Source organism: Entelurus aequoreus, linkage group LG12 (genome assembly GCF_033978785.1).
Source record: "Entelurus aequoreus isolate RoL-2023_Sb linkage group LG12, RoL_Eaeq_v1.1, whole genome shotgun sequence".
NCBI lineage: Eukaryota > Metazoa > Chordata > Actinopteri > Syngnathiformes > Syngnathidae > Entelurus > Entelurus aequoreus.
The window spans coordinates 33,834,028-33,855,790 of NC_084742.1; the positions used below are offsets into that span (position 1 = coordinate 33,834,028).

General features: G+C 40.3%; 3 protein-coding genes across 3 annotated transcripts in view; 2 read left to right on the plus strand and 1 right to left on the minus strand.

The window, feature by feature from the left end:
* LOC133662056 (uncharacterized) overlaps positions 1–21,763 on the minus strand; it is a 268,044-nt gene that overhangs the window by 104,843 nt on the left and 141,438 nt on the right. The gene's annotated exons all lie outside the window — the stretch shown is intronic.
* si:dkey-14d8.1 (zinc finger protein 184) lies at positions 352–9,090 on the plus strand. Its single transcript, XM_062065716.1, has 7 exons — positions 352–581; positions 3,230–3,438; positions 3,570–3,662; positions 3,736–3,825; positions 5,856–5,966; positions 6,835–6,958; positions 7,220–9,090. The coding sequence occupies exons 1-7, from the start codon at positions 557–559 to the stop codon at positions 8,794–8,796; spliced, it is 2,229 nt and encodes a 742-aa protein (XP_061921700.1). The 5' UTR covers positions 352–556; the 3' UTR covers positions 8,797–9,090.
* Positions 10,653–21,648, plus strand: ints13 (integrator complex subunit 13). Its single transcript, XM_062065719.1, has 17 exons — positions 10,653–11,119; positions 11,201–11,453; positions 11,517–11,591; positions 12,302–12,504; positions 13,677–13,757; positions 13,822–13,912; positions 13,980–14,108; positions 14,803–14,887; positions 18,439–18,531; positions 18,596–18,685; positions 18,777–18,955; positions 19,012–19,176; positions 19,247–19,401; positions 19,473–19,703; positions 19,773–19,903; positions 19,981–20,113; positions 21,436–21,648. Exons 2-17 carry the CDS (start codon positions 11,229–11,231, stop codon positions 21,470–21,472), a joined length of 2,103 nt encoding a protein of 700 aa, XP_061921703.1. The 5' UTR covers positions 10,653–11,119; positions 11,201–11,228; the 3' UTR covers positions 21,473–21,648.

Here is a 21,763-nt window from a genome sequence, read left to right on the forward strand (position 1 = left end):
TCTGTCATGACGTTTTTAGCATTCAATCAGACATTATTGTGAGGTTTTGTATTAGTATTCGTAAAAATAGATATACCGGCCCCCAGACACATTTTTTTCCTTAAATGTGGCCCGCGAGTCAAAATAATTGCCCAGGCCTGTCATAGAGGGACAAGCGGTAGAAAATGGATGGTTGGAATTAGGAAAAAATAACTCACAAATTAACAATGTACTTTTCATAATGGTCTCAATTAGACAAGCTTTTAAAGGTTATACATATCTGTTCAGTGTTTTTCCCTTACACTTATTTAGCAGTGAGACTCCATATTCCAGAGTGAACCCGAACGCATCATTTCCTGCTTTTATTTTACATACTCGTTTCCGCCGGAAACACTCGGGCTTTTGTTTTGGAAAGACTCTACTCACGGTCGCCATTATTCTCCCTGGCTTGACAGACGGGAAAAGGACGTTTATTTTAGTTTTATGATATATTTCTAAGTGACCGGCACATCTTAGACTCAATACGTGATCGGGTTTTGATTTACTGTGGGTTTACAACCAAGCTCGTGGGTGCAGAATGGAGAGGCGGTCCGAGGGTCTGGGTGAGTTGCTAAGCTAACGCTAGCATGCTAGCACTAGCTGCCGCCAGGAGCATTTGTCACAGACTAAGAGGCGGCGGGATCCTTATGTTTCAGTATCAGTGCTATGTACTGACAGCAAAAGTAGAACACAAATGTTGCTTGAAGTCTAATTTTAGCGGTGAAATAGCTGAGCCAACAAGACCACGCAGACGCTGCTTTCTTGATTGAATTTAAACGCTAGATGCCCGGATGTTCTGATCGGCAACTGCATGGTGGCTTTGCTGCTAATATCGCTTACGCAACGAATCTCATTCGAGAAAAAAATATTTATAGATGTATACAAACGGATGCAGTTTGGCGCTCAAACTAGTCTCGTTTGAGCACGCAAGCGCAGACGTGCACGCCCTAGCCCTGTTTTGCATACTTTAAGCAGTGAATGGAACTTCCGGCTTCAGATGCTTAAAATCTCCTACTTACGTTTGCGTCGTTATAAGTGACGTCACATCCGGAAGGAAGAAGTTGTTCCGAAAACTGTCTGTCTGATAGACTCTTGATCATTGGTGGCCACATCGCAGTAATTATATATATATATATATATATATATATATATATATATATATATATATATATATATATATATATATATATATGGGGACGGCGTGGCGAAGTTGGTAGAGTGGCCGTGCCAGCAATCCTGATGATTGAGGGAACCCCTCATGAAACAGGCCTGTAGAAATGAAGTAGTCCTGTGATTTTTTTTCCACACATACATATATATTTTTTTAGGATAATCTAATTAAGACATATATGTATATATATTTATGTATATATGTGTGTGTATATATATATATACATATATATATATATATATATATATATATATATATATATATATATATATATATATATATATATATATATATATATGTATATGTGTGTGTGTGTGTATGTATACAAATATGTATATATATCCATGTAAAAAAAAATCTGTGTAGTCACCAGAATTTTACTGTTGTGTTTTTTTAGAAACATATTACAGTAAAAGGAAAAATAGTACCACTCTTTTTGTACAAAAAAAACTGTCCGCTTAATCGCCAGAATCTTACTGTATAATGTATGGTGGTTTTTACAACATATTACTGTAAATTGAAAAACAGTAATCATTTTTTAATTATGGCAGCTCAGTTTTGTACCGTAAAAAATTTGGTATTGATTTTCCATCTACAGTAATACACCATTAAAAACAATAACCGTAAAGTTAAAACTTGCAGCTCAGTCGACAAAACCTTACCGTAAACACAACTCTGGTAGTTTTTTTATATATACAACTCTGGTAGTTTTTTTTATATACATTTTGACAAAAAATTGTGTGCAAAAATATGTTAATATTTGTTGCAAAATTAGATAATATTAAAGTTTGTATGCATTACAAGGCCCAGGGGCCAGACCTGGCCAGTCACATAATTTTATATGGCTCACAAACACCTGGAAATAATATGCGTCAATAAAGTACTATCTTTTCTCACTAAATGTATTTGATAAACATGTATCCCATATTGTATATGAAAGGTGCTGCAAAGAGAAATGGGCAAAACTGCCCAACGATAGTCGTGTCAAGTTTGTGGCATCGTATTCAAAGACTTGAGGCTGTAATTGCTACCAAAAGTGCAAAGTCTGTGATTACTTATGTACATGTGATTTTTGTTTTTTATTTTTAATACAATTGTTTTCACATTGTCACTGTGGGATATTGTCTTTAGAATTTTGAGGACAAAAATGAATTAATTCCATTTTGGAATAAGGCTGTAACACAACTAAATGTGGGGAAAGCGAAGCGCTGTGAGTACTTTCCAGGTGCACTGTACAAGTAATCAAATACAAATAATATTTTACTATTTTAAAGTTATGTTTAGTACATGTTAACATGAAATAAAAGTATCATAGTGTTCAGTACACAAATTATATTTTGCTTACTGCAGAATGAAGTTTGTGATGACCAGCAAAATAAAAAAATAACTTTTGGGGGGAAAATCATTTTCTCTTAACCCCCACAAATTGTACAGAAAAAGAAGCGAAACGGGGGCCCTAAAACCAGGTATGGACCGTAGCGTGGGTTAACTGTACCGTTGCACCTCTAGTAAACACAATCATAGATATGAACAAAGGAAGTTGTTAGCATATATTACCTTGATCAAACATGGTGAAAATGTCTGTTACAAGATACTGCACTAGTAAAGAGTAGGGATGCAACGGTACTCTGTATAATCCTGCACGGGCAAGCCGCCTTTAATAGAAAAAAAAAAATTCCCTGGTTTTTACCCAACACCGGCTATCATTCACCGGCATGCGGGAGGAGCGATCGCATGAACCAACTGACATTTTTTTGGACATGTTTTTATGACGTGCATGAATGAGTTTTGGATTATTTTGTCCTTTCACAAACAGCAGAAAGACCACATTTGTGTCAACTCAAACACGACAATGACAAATCTAATAATTATGGTATTTCAAATATAGAATAATACAAATAAAAACTGATTTATTTTCAAATATGAGCACATGGTGTTTGTGTGGAAAAATGGTCCAAATGACTTGCAATCTTCCTTCTAGACAATTATTTTCCCCACAGTCATAGTATGTATTTGAAAAATCTATTGTGATTTCCTCAGGTGTGGGAGGATCTCTTCCCCTGTCCTCCCTCCAACTGATGGTATCCCCCCTTCAGCTGACCTACTCCTACATGTGGCAGGTCATCCGGCAGAAAGATGTCAAGCAGTACCACAAAGTGGAGGAGTTTGTTACCGTGGTGACACAGACCGTCCCAGAACTTATGAGCTTCAAGCAGACCGCCCAGTTGGTGTTGGGTTTGAGGGCCCGGGTGAGCAAATGTTGTCATGGAGACTCTCTTAGCAGGTTTTGAGGTTTTTCTTTATTTTTCTCAAGCTGCTACACACTTTGAAAAGCCCTGTACTGTACCATAAGATAAATGCTGATTTATGTTCATGCTAGATCATTCTGGATCTGCTCCAAAAGGATGGCCAACCAGATCCCCGCACTATTCAGACTCTAATCAACAAGCTGCAGTTGGCTCCGCCTTCAGGGGTAAGACTTGAATTAAATGCCACATAAAGAAAGAAAATATGTCTTTTTTAAATGCCATGATGTGTCACAAAAGGATGCAGAAGTGGAAAAATGTCAGACAAACTTCATGGTACTGGTCCAGAATCTGCTGAAAAGCCCCACAGAGAGGAAACACTTCTTTAAGGTATAAATATGTGAATATTATGCAAATATGTACCCATGGTAGATTGTATTAAGCACTATAAAAAGGATGTCTCTTTAGACATTATTTCAATATTTTTCACATAATTTTTGCTATCAATCTTAAAACTCCCATAATTCAGGTTGTGACGTATTTGGTACTTCAGTGTAAAAATTATCTTTATTTTTAAAATATATTTTTCTGTGACATATTTGGTAATACAAAAATGTATATGTATTTTTATTTTTTCATTTGCACATCCACAAAATAAAAACAATGAACATACAATGTAAAGCAAAACCTGAGACCCTAAAGTCTTGTAAAGCATCACAATTATCACAGCAGCAGGAATAGACAAATATATATAATTTCTTCACAGTATGTATTCAATTTTGCATAAGTTTACTGTAATTATTTTAATATGGGGACGGTGTGGTGCAGTTGGGAGAGTAGCCGTGTCAGCAACCTGAGGGTTCCTGGTTCAATCCCCACCTTCTACCAACTTCGTCATGTCCGTTGTGTCCTTGAGCAAGACACTTCACCCTTGCTCCTGATGGGTCATGGTTAGCACCTTGCATGGCAGCTCCCGCCATCAGTGTGTGAATGTGTGTGTGAATGGGTGAATGTGGAAATAGTGTCAAAGCGCTTTGAGTACCTTGAAGGTAGAAAAGCGCTATACAAGTATAACCCATTTACCATTTACCATAAAAAACATTAGTTTTATTGTATTATAATTTCTAGAGCGAATAGTTTGTGCAGTGGTAATACTTTTTTAAATTATAATCGTATTAATATTTAGTGACAATATTTTTTTAATCTCCTCGAATTACTTCTTATTTGAAAGGGATTTTTTGAAGAGTCATTAGATTTGGCAGATTGAACATACAGAATTAGACTCTATAAATTAAATAAATGTACATATAGATGATTTTAATATTTGCTTTTAAACTCACATAATCATTTCTTGTAATTTAAGTCTTGAGCCGTTAGATCAGGGGTCTCAGACACGCGGCCCGCGAGACGTTATTTTGCGGCCCGCACCTTAATATGAAAATTTAATGTTAGTGCTTCCCGCAAGTTTTATATGAATGGCGCTTGACAGCGTCATACTTGCCAACCCTCCCATTTTTTCCGGGAGACTCTCGAATTTTAGAGCAACCATTCTCTCGAATGTCTTCACCCAAACAACAATATTAAGGACGTGCCGTGATGTCACTGCCCTTAGCGCCCTCTACAACCTGTACAAACAGCGTGCCAGCCCAGTCACATGTCGTATTTGGCTTCTGTACACACACATAAGTGACTGCAAGACATACTTGGTCAACAGCCATACAGGTCACACTGAGGGTGGCCGTATAAACAAGTTTAACACTGTTACAAATATGCGCAAGATTGTGAACCCACACCAAACAAGAATGACAAACACATTTCGGTAGAACATCCGCACCGTAACACAACATAAACACAACAGAACAAATACCCAGAATCCCACGCAGCCCTAACTCTTCCGGGCTGCAATATACACCCCCGCTATCACGGCACGCCCTTAATATTATTGTCCGGGTAAAAATCGGGACAAATTCGGGGGAATTGGAGATTGTCGGGAGGGGCACTGAAATTCGTGAGTCTCCCGGAAAAATCGGGAGGGTTGGCAAGTATGTTGCTAGGGCGGGACAGCCATTCAAAGAAGGTGAATTCATTAAAAAGTGCATGTTAGATTTTTTGAAGACATCTTTTCTTGCGGCCCAGCATCACCCAGTTTCTGCATCCAGTGGCCCCCAGGTAAATTTAGTTTGAGACCCCTGCGTTAGATGTAAATGAGATATTAGCTACTATAAAATTAAGATAAAAAATTGTTTATTTACTGTTTTTTATTTAGCTACAAAAAGTCTCCCAGATCGTCATAGAATTAGTTTGTATGAGTCTGTAGGCATATTGGGCAGTTCACTGACATGGTGGCTATTTGGAACAGAAAGAATGAAAATGTATGGATGATATCCATGTTAACCGTGTCAGTGTTCCTCCACACACAGGAAGTGTTCCCACTTCAATATGGCACCAAGTTCGACACGGCGCTGCAGACGCTTACCGCCGGCTTGGTCTGCAAGTTGGAGCAACTTCTTCCTGTTCCCAACCTCTCCCAGGTAAGTGTGGTCACGTGATCCGGCTCCCGGGTAGGTGTGGTCGCATTAGCCCCTTCCCGGTTGGTGTGGTCGCTTTAGCCCCTTCCCGGGTAAGTGTGGTCGCATTAACCCCTTCCCGGGTAGGTGTGGTCACATTAGCCGCCTAACAGGTAGGTGTGGGTCACATGACCCGCCTCCCGGATAGGTGTGGTCAAATGAGCCGCCTCCCGGGTAGGTGTGGTCAAATGAGCCGCCTCCCGGGTAGGTGTAGTCACATGACCAGCCTCTTGGGTAGGTGTGGTCACATGACCCGCCTCAAAGGTAGTTGTGGTCACATTAGCTACCTAACATGTAGGTGTTGTCACATGACCCACCTTCCAGGTAGGTGTGGTCACATGAGCTGCCTAACATGTATGTGTGGTCACATGAGCCACCTAATTGGTAGCTGAGGTCACATGACCCGCCTCCTGGGTAGGTGTGGTCACATAACCCGCCTCCTGGGTAGGTGTGGTCACATGAACCGCCTCCCAGGTAGGTGTGGTCACATGACCTGCTTCCTAGGTAGGTGTAGTCACATGAGCCGCCTAACAAGTAGGTGTGTTCACATGACCCGCCTCCTGGGTAGGTGTGTTCTCATGACCCGCTTCCCATGTAGGTGTGGTCATTGAGCCACCTAATAGGTAGGTGTGGTCACATGACCCGTTTCTCGGGTAGGTGTGGTCACATGACCCCCCTCCCAGGTAGGTGTGATCCTATCACCTGCATCCTGGTTAGGTTTGGCCACATGACCCCATTCCCGGGTAGTAGTGGTCACATGACCCGCCTCACATGTAGTTGTGGTCACTTGACACGCCATGGAACTTCTCAGTCATCTTTTTTCTACCTCCAGCTGAGCGCCATGATCTCATCAGATCCTGCGGTGCTGCAAGCGTGTGGAGGCTTTATGCCTGAAGGCGCCCGCCTGAAGAGCCTGCTCCTGTACCAGCAGTCCAAGGGGCTCCTCTCTGGTAAAGGTAGGAAATGTTGACCCAATGTAAGATCACACCTTTTTTTCTAACATGAAATAACAACAAAAAAGATTAAAATCAATTTATGTCATTGATTAGCATTATCTTAGAAAGAGCATTTTCGCTTGTTTGCTAACTTGTAAAGTCTGTTTTATTTATCACCTTCGATTTGACAAAACACATTTTTTATCAGGCAAAAACAAGCGTCTTATATTCGGGTAGTTGGCTAATCAATGGTAATGATAGAAAACTTCTTCATTTCCGCAGCAACCATCTCATCTTCAGTCGGCGACTGTGTGTTATCCTCGCTTTCCTTCCGACCCAAGCCCGTCGAAGCGCCGCCTCCGAAGCCGCCCGTGGAAATCCTTCCGATCGCGAGCCCGCCAAACGCCGACCACGACGACCCAGGCGCCATACCGGACGAGTCTGATCGCGTGGAAGCCCCCGTGGATAAAGCAGCAGATAGTGAAGCTGCGGTGGCCTCTGATGACCAGCCAGTCCAGGAGAAAAGCGCCCCGCAGGAGCCGCCCGCTGCTACCACGCCGCTAGCGGAAGCCTCTGATCGAACCCCCCTGAAGCCCATCCCCTTTAGGGTGATTCCGGTTCCTATCAAAAAGGTCCCAGCCTCCCCAAGTACCACCGTGACCAAAGACGGACAAAAGACTCAGAGAGTCACCCTGCATCAGTGGGTGTCTAAGATCGCCACCAACACCATCTCGCTCCCGGCTCTTCCGCCGCTCCCCCCCGACAGGCTGAGCCACGACGACTACAGCAGACCCAGCATCAGAAGGAAGAAGCAGATCAAACCACCGGCCGACAGGTTCAACTGCAGCATGTGTGACAAGAGCTTCCCCTACCAGTCCAAGCTAGTGGACCACGAGCGCATTCACACGGGGGAGAAGCCCTTCGTGTGCACGTCGTGCAACAAGAGTTTCCGCACCCAGGCCTTCCTCAACAACCACCTAAAGACGCACAGCACGGCACGGCCGTACGCATGCGGCCAGTGCGGCAAATGCTTCGCCAAGCTGCAGAGTCTGAGCAAGCACATGCTGGCGCACAGTGGCCAGAAGCCGTTCTACTGCGACGTGTGCAACAAGGGCTTCACGCAGTCCACGTACTTCAAGCGGCACATGGAGTGCCACACCAGCCAGATGACCTTCCCCTGCAAGCACTGCAACAAGAGCTTCCCCACCGCCTTCAAGCTCGCCAACCACGAGCGCTGGCACACCAGAGACCGCCCGCACATGTGTGAGCGCTGCGGGAAGCGCTTCCTGGTGCCCAGCCTGCTGAAGCGACACATGGGCTACCACATCGGAGACCGCCAGTACCTTTGCTCTCAGTGCGGGAAGACCTTTGTCTACTTGTCCGACCTGAAGAGGCACCAGCAGGACCACGTCCCCAAAGCAAAGATCCCCTGCCCGGTGTGCCAGAAGAAGTTCTCCAGCAAGTACTGCCTGAGGGTCCACCTGAGGATCCACACCCGAGAGAGGCCGTACCGCTGCTCCATATGCGAGAAGAGCTTCACCCAAGTGGGGAACCTGAAGGTCCACATCCGCCTGCACACCAACGAGCGCCCGTTCAGCTGCGACGTGTGCGGCAAGACATACAAGCTGGCGTCACACCTCAACGTCCACAAGAGGACACATTCGTGCAAGAAGCCCTGGACCTGCGACACGTGCGGGAAGGGCTTCTCAGTCCCGGGCCTCCTGAAGAACCACGAGCAGGTGCACGCCAGGGAGGCCGACCCGGACTTAGCTGCAAAACGCAGGCACAGGAACAAGCAGAAAAAACTCTCCCTCAAGAGGAAGTACGACGAGGAAGAGGAGGGCATCGATGAATACTAAACCTCTTATTGCTTCCTAATCTTAACAATATTTCTCGCTTCTTTTCCTTTTTTGATGCAATTATGGAACAGAATAGTAAAATCATTTTATTTGTACAAAATGTGATAACCATGAAAAAGATATTTGTAAACGTAAACATTATTCACTCAATATTTGTTGTGCATGTGACTGTGTCAACTTTGCAGCATTATTAGTCGACCAAATATACTTAAGTATTTGACTTCATTAGAATAGAATTTAACATTGTGCAAACATGCCTTCCAGTCTTACCAGCTGTGTTTTCACAACAATAAAAAGTCGAAACTTAAAGAGCTTTTGTCATCTTCATTTCATGCATTAACTTCACTTTAACACTTAAGAAAATTCTCATCATTACTTTTCTTTCCTGACAGCTGACACATCTTTTTGTTTGATGCTTCTTTCCAAGTCTTCACTGGGCAATGAGGCTTATCACCTAAATCAGAGCCTTTTTGACAGAATACTTTGAATTAACGCTTACTTTTATGAGAAGTACAGTCAGAAGTTAACTCTTTTTTTTTAAAGTAGGCGCACGGTCAACAAGCAGTGACTCACTTCCTTTCCTTCCCCAGGAGACCCTGCACAGCCATTATGAGCAAGGTCACATATCACATACATTAGTGCAGAAATTCATCATCAGGCTGGACTGTCTGTTGCCTTGGAGACACAGCGACCTCTGACATCTAAGAGAATCAGTGCGCTGCATTGTTGGGCTGGTTGGTCAGACATATGGCGGTTTTTGAAACAAAGTTCATTTTAAGGCTTTAATGTGTGACATTTAAGTTCAGAACACAAGTTCTCTTCGCTGAGAATATTTACATTCTTTTAAAATATATATATTTTTAGCTCTCTTGTATTTCATTGCTTTTCACCTTTTTATTCATTTTATTTATCTGCGTTTTTATTTGGGGTTTAGCAGTTCAATTGACCTCTTATTAGTTTTTTGTATATATATATATATATATATATATATATATATATATATATATATATATATATATATATATATATGTATATATATATATATATGTATATATATATATATATGTATATATATATGTATGTATATATATATATATGTATATATATATATATATATATATGTATATATATATATATATATATATATATATGTATATATATATATGTATGTATATATATATGTATGTATATATATATATATGTATACATATATATATGTATATATATATATATATATATATATATATATATATATATATATATATATATATATATATATATATATATATATATATATATATATATATATATATATGTTGGCCCTGCGATGAGGTGGCGACTTGTCCAGGGTGTACCCCGGCCGCCTTCCGCCTGTGATGAGGTGGCGACTTGTCCAGGGTGTACCCCGGCCGCCTTCCGCCCGATTGTAGCTGGGATAGGCTCCAGCGCCCCCCATGACCCGAAGGGAATAAGCGGTAGAAAATGGATCGATGGAAGAAGTTAAAGAAAATTTTGATCATAGGACACCCAAGGTGACAATAATTTCAAGTATTGAAAATGTGTATATTTTATGCTTGTCATATAATTATATTTATTTCGTTATTTTGTAATGCTATATATATGTACGATACAAATGTTTTTCTTTTTTTCCCGTGTTTTTTTTTTTAATTGAACAATGAACATACATATACAAACACATTGAGGCTCTTCCAATATAATTCAATTCAACATTGCTCCAATGTTCCAGAGCAGGCCGGCCGAGCGATTAACATAATAAATACAATTCAAACAATTGTCATACAAACCAAAACACAAATGTGCAGCACACTTCCGCTAGGAATCTCTAAACCGGAACTTTGGGGAAAGATAATGCGTGACGGACCACAGTTACCCATATTTCCGCTAACAACAATCCTGGCTATCTTAACTGGAGTATTGTGTGTGTGTACAGGCTAAAGCCGACTCAAGGCTGTTTGGACACTATCATGGGGAAGTGGCATGAAACGAACATATGTATTATCGCGCTAAGTATTCACTTGTAGCTGGCAATAAAAGTGATAGAGAAAAAAACAAAATCAGCCTGCCAGCGTAGCGTTGACGAGCGCGTTAGCCGCTTGTCTCCTTCCTTTAGCATGTAGTGTGACGGTAGCCTGCTTATGGGTTTTGGTCGGTCATCATTCTCATGTCCAAACAGTGACTAAATTAATCGTGGGTTTTATAGCGAGGCAGATTACATCTGTACAGTATATATCTGTGTAAAATATATCACCATGTTTGAGGCGACTATTTCCTGACCGAGAAGCTTTGGACAAGATTTTCTAGTGTGAGTTAGCATCCATGCAATAATGTCATATGTGTGCTTTATAGTATTTTATTTTTCACATTTGTGTCACTGTCCTTACAGATCATCGCTCCCTGCAGGCGAATTAAAAATGAAGATGTTTGCCGTGTCTCACAAGACCGTCTTTGTGGTGGACCACTGTCCCTACATGGCTGAGTCCAGTCGTCAGCAGGTGGAATGTGATCTTCTGACCAAAAGCCGAGCCCAGGGAGTCATCCCTTTGGCTCCAGTGTCCAAGTCGCTCTGGACCTGTGCTGTGGAGTGCTCCATGGAGTACTGCCGGATCCTCTATGATATTTACCCAGTAGACAAATTGGTTAGCTTCTGCATCATAGCATGAGTACTTGTGTGCTTGTATTCATATTTGTTCTCTTTACAGATAAATTACATTGTGAGCGACTCAGAATTCCACATCTTGAATAGCTGGAAGCGTGACAACCAAAGCACTCATGAGGTTGTTTTCTACCCTTAAAGAGCATATTGTATACATACAATGGACCATGTAGTGATGTGCTATTACTCTACATCTTTGATTGATTGATTTAAACTTTTATTAGTAGATTGCACAGTACAGTACATATTCCGTACAATTGACCACTAAATGGTAACACCCCAATACGTTTTTCAACTTGTTTAAGTCGGGGTCCACGTTAATCAATTCATGGTATAAATATATGCTATCAGCATAATACAGTCATCACACAAGTTAATCATCAGTGTATATACATTGAATTATTTACAATCCGGGGGGGGTGGATGTGGAGGGGGTTGGGGCGGGGGGTGCTTGGGTTTGGTTGATATCAGCACTTCAGTCATCAACAATTATATTATCTGAGAAATGGACATTGAAACAGTGTAGGTCTGACTTGGTAGGATATGTACAGCGAGCAGTGAACATAGTGAGCTCAGAAAGCATAACAACAAGTATATACATTTGATTATTTACAATCCGGGGAGGTGGGATGTGGTGGGGGGAGGGTGTTAGTTTAGGGTTGTAGTTGCCTGGATGTGTTCTTTTAGTGTGGTTTTGAAGGAGGATAGACATGCACTTTCTTTTACACCTGTTTGGAGTGCTTTCCATATTGATGTGGCATAGAAGGAGAATGAGTTAAGACCTTTGTTAGATCGGAATCTGGGTTTAACGTGGTTTGTGGATCTTGACAGCTAATGTCGGCTTTGGCAGCCGTCGGGCCTCCTAACCCACGCGAGGACCCTGAGTGCTGCAGCATCTTGCACGGTCTGGTCGCCGCCGTGGAGTCGCTGTGCAAAATCACAGAGCTGCAGCACGAGAAGCGCATTGATCTCATGGACACGGTGGAACGGGTGGTGAACAGAGGTCGAGTTATCTGTCTGACTAATGCCAAAAGGTAAGGCAATCACCTGACATCTGCACAGTGGAAGGAAAGAAGTGAGGCTCAAGTTGTTGATGTTAGCATCAGTTAAAAAGACAAAAGGTGATGTGATAGCCAAAAAACTTGTTTACACACTTCTAATTACTGTTCTAAAATAATGAATAATTCAAACATACAATAACGTATCAAACTTCTGCCCAATTTAAGGTTTATGTCAATATTTTATTAATGATATGACTTATATTTACACATTCCATTACACATGGTTTAGTTTTAAACATGTTTGAATATTAAACAGTACCGGTAGTTGTTATTTTTATTTTTACAGTTTTAACTAACACATGATGTAATGAATGTGTTTAAGCACATCATTTTAATAACAAGTTAAACAATATAACACTATTATAATTTTTTTTTTTTTAAGTACAACTTCTAACATGGAGAATCATCTTTTGGTTTATGGTTTATGTTCTTGAAGTATTTCTGAAATATTTAGGTGTAATATTATATTTTTATTAGTGTTGTCAAATGCAACATTTGTAAGTGTTTTAGATTAGATTCATCACACTTGAATTTCGATTAATCGTGATTAGTTCACAGGTTATTCCTAGGTTGGATAATTTAAATTATATTTTAAAAAATGCCCAATATTTTCAAACAAATTAATTTTTAATGTCAGAATGTCATACAGGTACATTTAAAAAAAATTCTACTTAAATGCATGATTTGCAGTTTAGTAGTTTTATTTTGAAGTGAACTGAGTCAGTGAGTCCATACCTATCAATCATTTTTGCACTGACATATTGTTAATCTGATCACTGATGTATAGCGACACACCTTTAATGTTTCCATCCGCGGTTAAGTTAACTCGTTATTTTTGACAGCCCTCATTTTTATAGTTAGTTTTTAATAACAGGTGCTTTAGTATATGTGTAGCACTGTACAATAATACAAATTAAAGTATATATTTATATATACATGTTATATATATATATATATATATATATATATATATATATATATATATATATATATATATATATATATATATATACATATTTATGTATGTGTGTGTATATATCTATATATAAATATAGTTATTAATTATAATTATGGAAAATAATCTCAAGTGTAAGTAAGTATTGTTTTTTTCAACAATCGGGTGTTGTAGTAATATATTTTTGCAGTGACACTCACGTGCGCATGCTGGAAGACTGCATCCAGGAGACCATCTTGGAGCAAAACAAGCTGGCAGCAGGCTCAGACAGGTTAGTTCAGTCCTAACATGAGGAAACGTTCATGCCATAAGCTGCACTTTGTTGCCTCCTTCAGGCTGATGGGCATCCAGCAGTGTGAGCTGGTCCTCATTCACATTCACCCTCAGGGCGAGGACACGCTGGTGTCCGACCGTCCCAAGAAAGAGGTACTTGCTAGAACGTTTGTATGTCATTACGTCTTCATTCGATTCAAGCCGTCTTCCTTTCCGTCAGATCTCGTCGCTACTTACAAGTGAGGTCCACAGCGTGCGCGCAGGGAGGCACTTGGCCAGCAAGCTCAACATTCTAGTCCAGCAGCACTTTGACTTGGCCTCCACCACCATCACTAACATCCCCATGAAGGTGAGCACCATCTTCACCTTCCTTGTCATCAGCTGCATGCAGTGCACCGCTCATTTCTACATTTCTCTTTTCATTGATGGCTTTTTTTTCTCCTTTCTTTTCGCTTGCTTTACGCGCGATACCCTTCCTCACCTCCAACCACTTCATCGTTTTCCTTTCCCCCTCCTTTGTAAATCTGACTGAACCCTGCTGCTGGTTTCATGCTGTATTTTCTGTTTTGCTAGCCCACATTAAATGTTTGCGACCAGGTTAGTACTCAATTCACACACAAAAGGCGCAGAGTCCCAAAGCCGTGTGTCGTGTGTGTTACTGTATGTTGTGTCTTGCAAAAAGGCTCTCGCCTCGTCGTTCACTGTCATGAGTGTGCAGGCAACTGTGGTCTCGTACGGACAATTTCAAAGTAGTCATGACGGTAAATTGCCTCCAGTGTGCGAGGACTTGTGTCCAAACATGACCAACGTTGCCTCTTCTTCATCCTGTTTGCCCAAGTGTGTTCCCTCCTCCAGCCCCACTGTGTTATCTTGCCCATCAACTCTAGATAGTTAGCGTTTAGCATCCCCCCCTCAAGTGTAAATCAACCTTCCATTACTGGAACATGAAATCAGCAGTGTTTGTGCGTGTGTGTGTAGAACGCATGCTTCACAATTTTTTAGAACACTTTCTGTGTGTTTCTGTCTCATCTGTGGGCGCGTAGGAAGAGCAGCACGCCAACACGTCTGCCAATTACGACGTGGAGCTTCTGCATCACAAGGACGCTCACCTGGAGTTCTTCAAAAGTGGTGAGTAACATGCATGCATTGGCTTTCTTGGGCTGACCGATTAATGGTCAAATGCGAGTCGCGAGGGTTTGCAGGAGACTGATCTTTATGATGGATAATAAAACCAATTGTTGTTAAACTAGTAAAAAAAAATAATTAATAAATGAAATGTCCTTTAAATCTAATTTAATAACAAACTTACATACATATACATACATTGTGTGTATATATATGTATATGTATGTGTATATACACATACATACATACATCAGGGTTTCTCCTATATTGCCAAAATACCTGTGGCAATATGATGTCATCACAGGATTTGCTATGATGCATATATTCATACTTGCCAACCCTCCCGTTTTTAGCGGGAGAATCCCGATATTCAGCGCCTCTCCCGACAACCTCCCGGCAGAGATTTTCTCCCGACAAACTCCCGGTATTCAGCCGAAGCTGGAGGCCACGCCCCCTCCAGCTCAATGCGGACCTGAGACTGAGTGGGGACAGCCTGTTCTCACGTCCGCTTTCCCACAAAATAAACAGCTTGCCTGCCCAAAGACGTCATAACATCTAGGGCTTTTATAGAGTGCACAACTGCGCACACAACAAGGAGACGAAGCAGAAGAACGAGGAAATTACAGACATGGCGGCCGAAATGATATACTCATCATGAACGGAGAAGTTAAACAGGACAATACTGCCATCTAATGGATAGCCACTGGAACACTGAAATTCAAGTATTTTTTTTTTTCTTCTATGTAAATAAAATTTTAAAAAATATATATATATGTATATAGCTAGAATTCACTGAAAGTCAAGTATTTCATACATATATATATATATATATATATATATATATATATATATATATATATATATGAAATATATATGAAATATATATGAAATGCTCGAGTTGGTGAATTCTAGCTGTAAATAACCACGCCCCCAATCACGCCCCCCCCCCCCACCACCACCACCACCACCACCTCCCGATATTGGAGGTCTCACGGTTGGCAAGTATGCATATATTCTTCAAATAGAACACAAAATGTGAATATACATTTAAAACAAATCTGGTTTTAAGTATAGCATTAATATATATATTTTTTCTTACATAATATTGTTTTGTTCTATTTTTAAATTGTTGCTGCTTATCATACAATGTACTTTGTTGATTTTTTATTTTTTTTAGCGATTTTTCCAATCCTTTTAGTTACACTTTTTTAATAAAAAGGACTGGCGACAAATCTAGCATTTATTTCTGGTGTTATTCGAGACTGTACTTGTGTTTAGAGACTCTTTAATTCTGTCGCTCCATGTCCACGACAAAAAGTGACTCGAGCTGCTGAGAGCCTGACGTCATACTTGCTTGGCGGTGCTGGGAGCCTTTCTCTTATTAAAAGCAGCCAATGGCATCTTAAATTGTGAAGATCGCTCTCCGCAGGTATATCTCAAATATATTAAAGTACGTACACAGTGGGGACACGCTGCCTCCGTTCCAGACAACCGCGTGCGTATTGCTTTCGTCATCACAACATTCGGTTTCGGGAGCGCAGTCCTGGTAATTAAAGTACGTCTTTTTCCGGCCAAAATTTTGGTGCGTTATTAGTTAATAGTGCACAAATAATAAACTATGTATAACCATTCATAGTGTAACCTGCTGGTGTTAATGTGTATGTTAATTTATAAATGTATATATATGTGTGTACATATATATGTGTGTGTATATATGTATGTATATATGTATGTATGTATATATATATACATACATACACACAGTATATACATGTATGTATGTACAGTGGGGCAAAAAAGTATTTAATCAGCCACCCATTGATTGTCAATGGGTGGCTGACTAAATACTTTTTTGCCCCACTGTATATGTCCATATATATGTGTATATATATTTATATATATTATTTGTGGATACTCCACAATTGTTTCCTCTGTTGTTAATTTTGCACTCAAAATAAATAGATTGTTTATCATATGTTCCTAATAATCTAAAACATGCATTTAAATATATTTAGCTTTTAGTCAAATAGTATTGAAATTGTTATACACAGATTTTTTTTTTTAAAAAGGACAAAAAGAAAAAACATGCCTTGAATCCTTCAAACCACGCCCCCTGTACTCAAGCCAATTGATTCACCCCCACTTCCGAACCCATTTGTTGTCCCTAGTAAAATGTACGCCATTCTCTCATGATAGCTTCTCGAGGAACAATAATACAGGAATGAATACACTTTAGAGTAGTCAGTGTACAGCTAGTATAGCAGTATAGATGTAGGCTCAATGTGAATACTCCTGCTCCGCCCTTGGATATTTTACCAAATAACATTAACTAGCTGCATAGACATATAATTTCACGAGTTTTTAGCATTTTTTCCTAAAATATAGTCTTTTTATCTTATATTTTGTCAGCTGTTTTTTGCAGTGGAATGACAATCTCAAACAAACAGAAGAAGTCTGGAGCTAAAGTCATTAAGAAGTTTATTAAGTGCAAAAAATATGACTAAAGTGGTGAAGCTGTATTTTCATTTGCACTTTTAACTTTATTGACAGTTTAGTTAAAAAACATATTCATTATTCATTTAGTTTATTTATCTTTGCACAACATAATCGTATGTATAAAAAAAAAATGTTGTGATAATATTTGAGTGGGCCCCGGGTTCCTCTGTCATGAAACATTTGGGCCCCGAGGTCAAAAAGGATAAAATTCCCTGTTCTTAACGGTCTTCTTCTTAATACAGACAGGCGGGGGAAAAAATAAGAAGAGCACAAACAAAGCTGAACATCGTGTGTGACCGCATCTTGAATGTAAACAAACATTTGTTATCTGTGACAAATGCCGTTTGCCAACTCCTGGCAAACGGCGAGGGTTGATGACGTAGCAAGACTCGACCAACGTCCGTATGCATAGGGGCGTATTCGCAATACTTTGCCATGGCAGTAGATGCTAGAGCGAAGGCAGGGTCAAGTAGAAGAAGGGAGTTGCAGGAGGGAGAATTCGAATTGAGCCTTACTATCCACTGAAAGAGTCCACACACTGCCTCATTGTGTAAATATATTGTGAACCTGTCAAATAGTGTGAATAATTAGTGTGAACATTATTGTCTTAGCATTGCCATAATCCTCTTGGACATGAAGTTCACTAGACTTGCACACGTTACTGGAATCCTCTTCCACCTTTTTGTTAGGTGCTCAATTGTGTTCAGATGTGGAGGAGACCTACTTTATCACCTTCACCTTCCTCAGCAAGGCACTTCATCTTCTTGGACGTGTCCTTGAGCTTGTTGGAAAACCAAGTTTCTGCTTCACAATGTCACAGTTTCCCCTCAATAATCCACGGCTTTGCCAGTTCCGGCAGCACTCATGCAGCCCCAAACCATTAACAGACACAATTATCTTGGTACTAACTTGTGTTGTTATTTTCATTGGATCAAAGAGTCTATACTGCAATACCAGCTGTACAAGGACTACTCCAATTTTCATTTATTTTGATGTACTGGGTTTAAATGTGAGCGTTGTAATGATAGAAGGACATCTCATTCTTTTTTGTTGCACAGGAGATTTGCACATGGCTGGCACAAGCACGCGTGAAAACGGACTAAAAGAAACGGTCACACTAAAGTGGTGCACGCCGAGAACCATCACCATCGGTAAGTTGAGACTAGGGATACTAACAATCAGAACTTAAAGTGCCTAATTGTTTTCCCCTTTCAGAACTGCATTACTGCACAGGAGCTTATCGCATTTCTCCCACTGACGTCAACAGTCGTCCGTCGTCGTGTTTGACCAACTTTCTCCTCAACGGTAAGCATAAAAAAAACTTTTTATTTTTTTATTTACTTTTATTATTTCTATTTTTGCCCCTGCGTAAAATTGCACGTTGTTCTTCCTTCAGGTCGATCTGTGCTGCTGGAGCAGCCCAGGAAGTCCGGTTCAAAGGTTATCAGCCACATGCTCAGCAGCCATGGAGGCGAGATCTTCCTGCACGTGCTCAACAGCAACCGCTCCACGCTGGAGGACCCGCCCTCCATCAGTGAGGGCTGCGGGGGCCGAGTGACTGACTACCGCATCACCGTATGTTCCATTGACGCAACAGAAATGTTCCATTTTATGACTTCAATGGATTCCAGGATTTTGGGGAGTTCATGAAGGAGAACCGCCTGTTTCCCGTGTCCGAGTCCTCCCATCACGCTTCAGGGAAGCTGCCGGTAGAGCGCGCCAAGGCTCAGCTGGAGCGGTACACACGCTACTGGCCTATGATCATCTCCCAGACCACCATTTTCAACATGCAGGCCGTGAGCACATCCTTCCTCTCTCCATGACCTCTCTGTTGTACACCTGTCTTATCATGTCCTGTTTCCCAAGGTGGTTCCTCTGGCTAACCTGATTGTAAAAGAGACGCTAACTGACGAAGACGTCCTCACCTGCCAAAAGACCGTTTACAACCTGGTAGACATGGAGAGGAAGAATGACCCTCTTCCCATCTCCACTGTGGGTTCCAGAGGCAAAGGACCCAAGAGGTTGGCTTGGTTAGACTTTATTTATTTAGATCTTCTTCTGTCTTCATGGTATCCAACTTTGTCCTCCGTAGAGATGAGCAGTATCGAATCATGTGGAACGAGCTGGAGACTCTGGTCAAAACGCACGCCGGGGCCACCGACAGGCACCAGAGGGTCCTGGACTGCATCGTGGCCTGCCGCAGCAAACCGCCCGAAGAGGAGGAGAGGAAGAAGAGAGGCAGGAAGAGAGAGGAGAGGGAAGACCGGACAGACAAAAACGGCAGCAAGGATGTAGAGGATAAAAGCTGGAAGGACTCAGAGAGGCCAGTTAGGTCCCTAAGTGGGCATGCATACGAGATGGTTCGCTGACTAACTCATATTTTTGTTTATAGGGTCAAGAGTTTGCAGGAAAAAGAGGACCAGGAGTCAGAAGTGATAAAAGATTCACCAGACTCTCCTGAGCCCCTCAACAAGAAGCCTCGTCTGACCACTGATGATGTTCAGCCAGCAGAGGGAGCAATAGGTAGTGCTTACTCTCCAGTGTTATTGGTTTTTTTTTTCAATTATACCTGATCTTATTTTATTTCTGTTACATGATAGGTCCCGTCTCGCTCCTCGCCATGTGGACCAATCGGATCACCGCCAAGTCCAGGAAGCGTCGGGATCTTATGGGAAGAGCACGCTCAGTCAACAGCAGGTTTGAGCTGTACCAGCACCTCAAAGATGAAAATGGGTGAGTACTAAAGTACAGGGTTTCCGCGAACCATTAAAAGTAATCGAAAGAATTTGCCATAATTAAGGCCTTAAATGGCATTTAAAAGCATTAAATTCGATGTCCAAAGGCATAAAAAAATGTCATACAATTTTTGGCCGGACTGAATCAATTAGTCAATTAATGAAACGATATATGAAAACAAACTTGATAACTTTGCCATCATCAATAAATTCCTATGTCTTTGTTTCTTTGCCTCTGGCTTTCAAAGGTCTCACTCCTTGCATTGATCTCAGCACTTGAGCATGTTTATTCGACAGTGGAATTACATGAACAGATTAAGCCTCTTGTCTGTCATTCATAATCTTCGTTTCAGTATGAGCAAGCAAAACCCACTTGCGGTTTTCTTCCACGCGATTTCGGTTTCCTGTGTGTAGGAGGGGAAGCGACACTCACTTTAATGTTGGTGCTGGAACCAATCATTTTAAAACAATGGCCACTTTTAATGTGCACATTGCTTCAAAACCATAGAAGACGACGTTCGCGAAAGTGGGCTATGTGAACCCCGGAAATTATGTTGTAACAAGCTGACCAATCACAGTTTTTTCCCCCTAGCTTTATTTAAACAACAATATGATACACAAAATTCTAACAATCACAACATACAAGTAAATCACACATTCTATCAGCTAATCACAAGTCAGCCATTTAAGGCGGACAGCAGTTAACACTGTTAAATTTCTTTGGCGTGACCAACAAAGCAACTTCTGCTGTATGAAATAAATTTAAATAGAAATTAGCACTCAATAAACATTAAACAGTCTTGTGAGACAATTTTAATTCAATAGAGAGTAACAGTTAATGTAAACTTTTCAACTATTCAAGATTATAATTGTCAACTGCTTAAAATTTGGTCCCTATACAGACAATTGTAAGCTTTTGACTATATATATATATATATATATATATATATATATATATATATATATATATATATATATATATATATATATATATATATATATATATATATATATATATATATATATATATATATATATATATATATATATATATATATATAAATGCGTTAGGACATCGGCATTAAATGTATTTTATGTGGCATTAAAAAGCAATACATTAGACTTGCTGATGCGTGCACAAACTCTGCTGTAATAATAATAATAATAATAAACTTTATTTGTATAGCACCTTTCATACAGAATTGCAGCTCAAAGTGCTTCACAGCAATAAAATACATGATTAAGTAAAAACATGGTAAAAACAAGTAATATTATTCTCACATTCTCAAACTTGACTAATACTTCTTCTTCTTCTTCAAGGATGGATGTTCATGAAAATGGCAAGGCGACCAGATGATGGTGTGCTCCAAAAGAAGAAGTGCCTCAACGTTTTTTTCCAATCCTTTGGGATGTTGCTCACCCGCTCAAAGCAAGAATTGCCAGTCAACTGAAATTTGTAATTTTTTAAACCGGTTTTTGTAAATATACCATTTGTGTATTGTATATTGCAATAAAACTATACAATAGAGAGCACGGAATTGGAATAAGTCAACTCACACTATTAATGTATAATTATGGCTCATCAACACAATTATTTGTTTGCCGTAATGCGGATCTATAAATATATATAAAAGACAACACATGTACT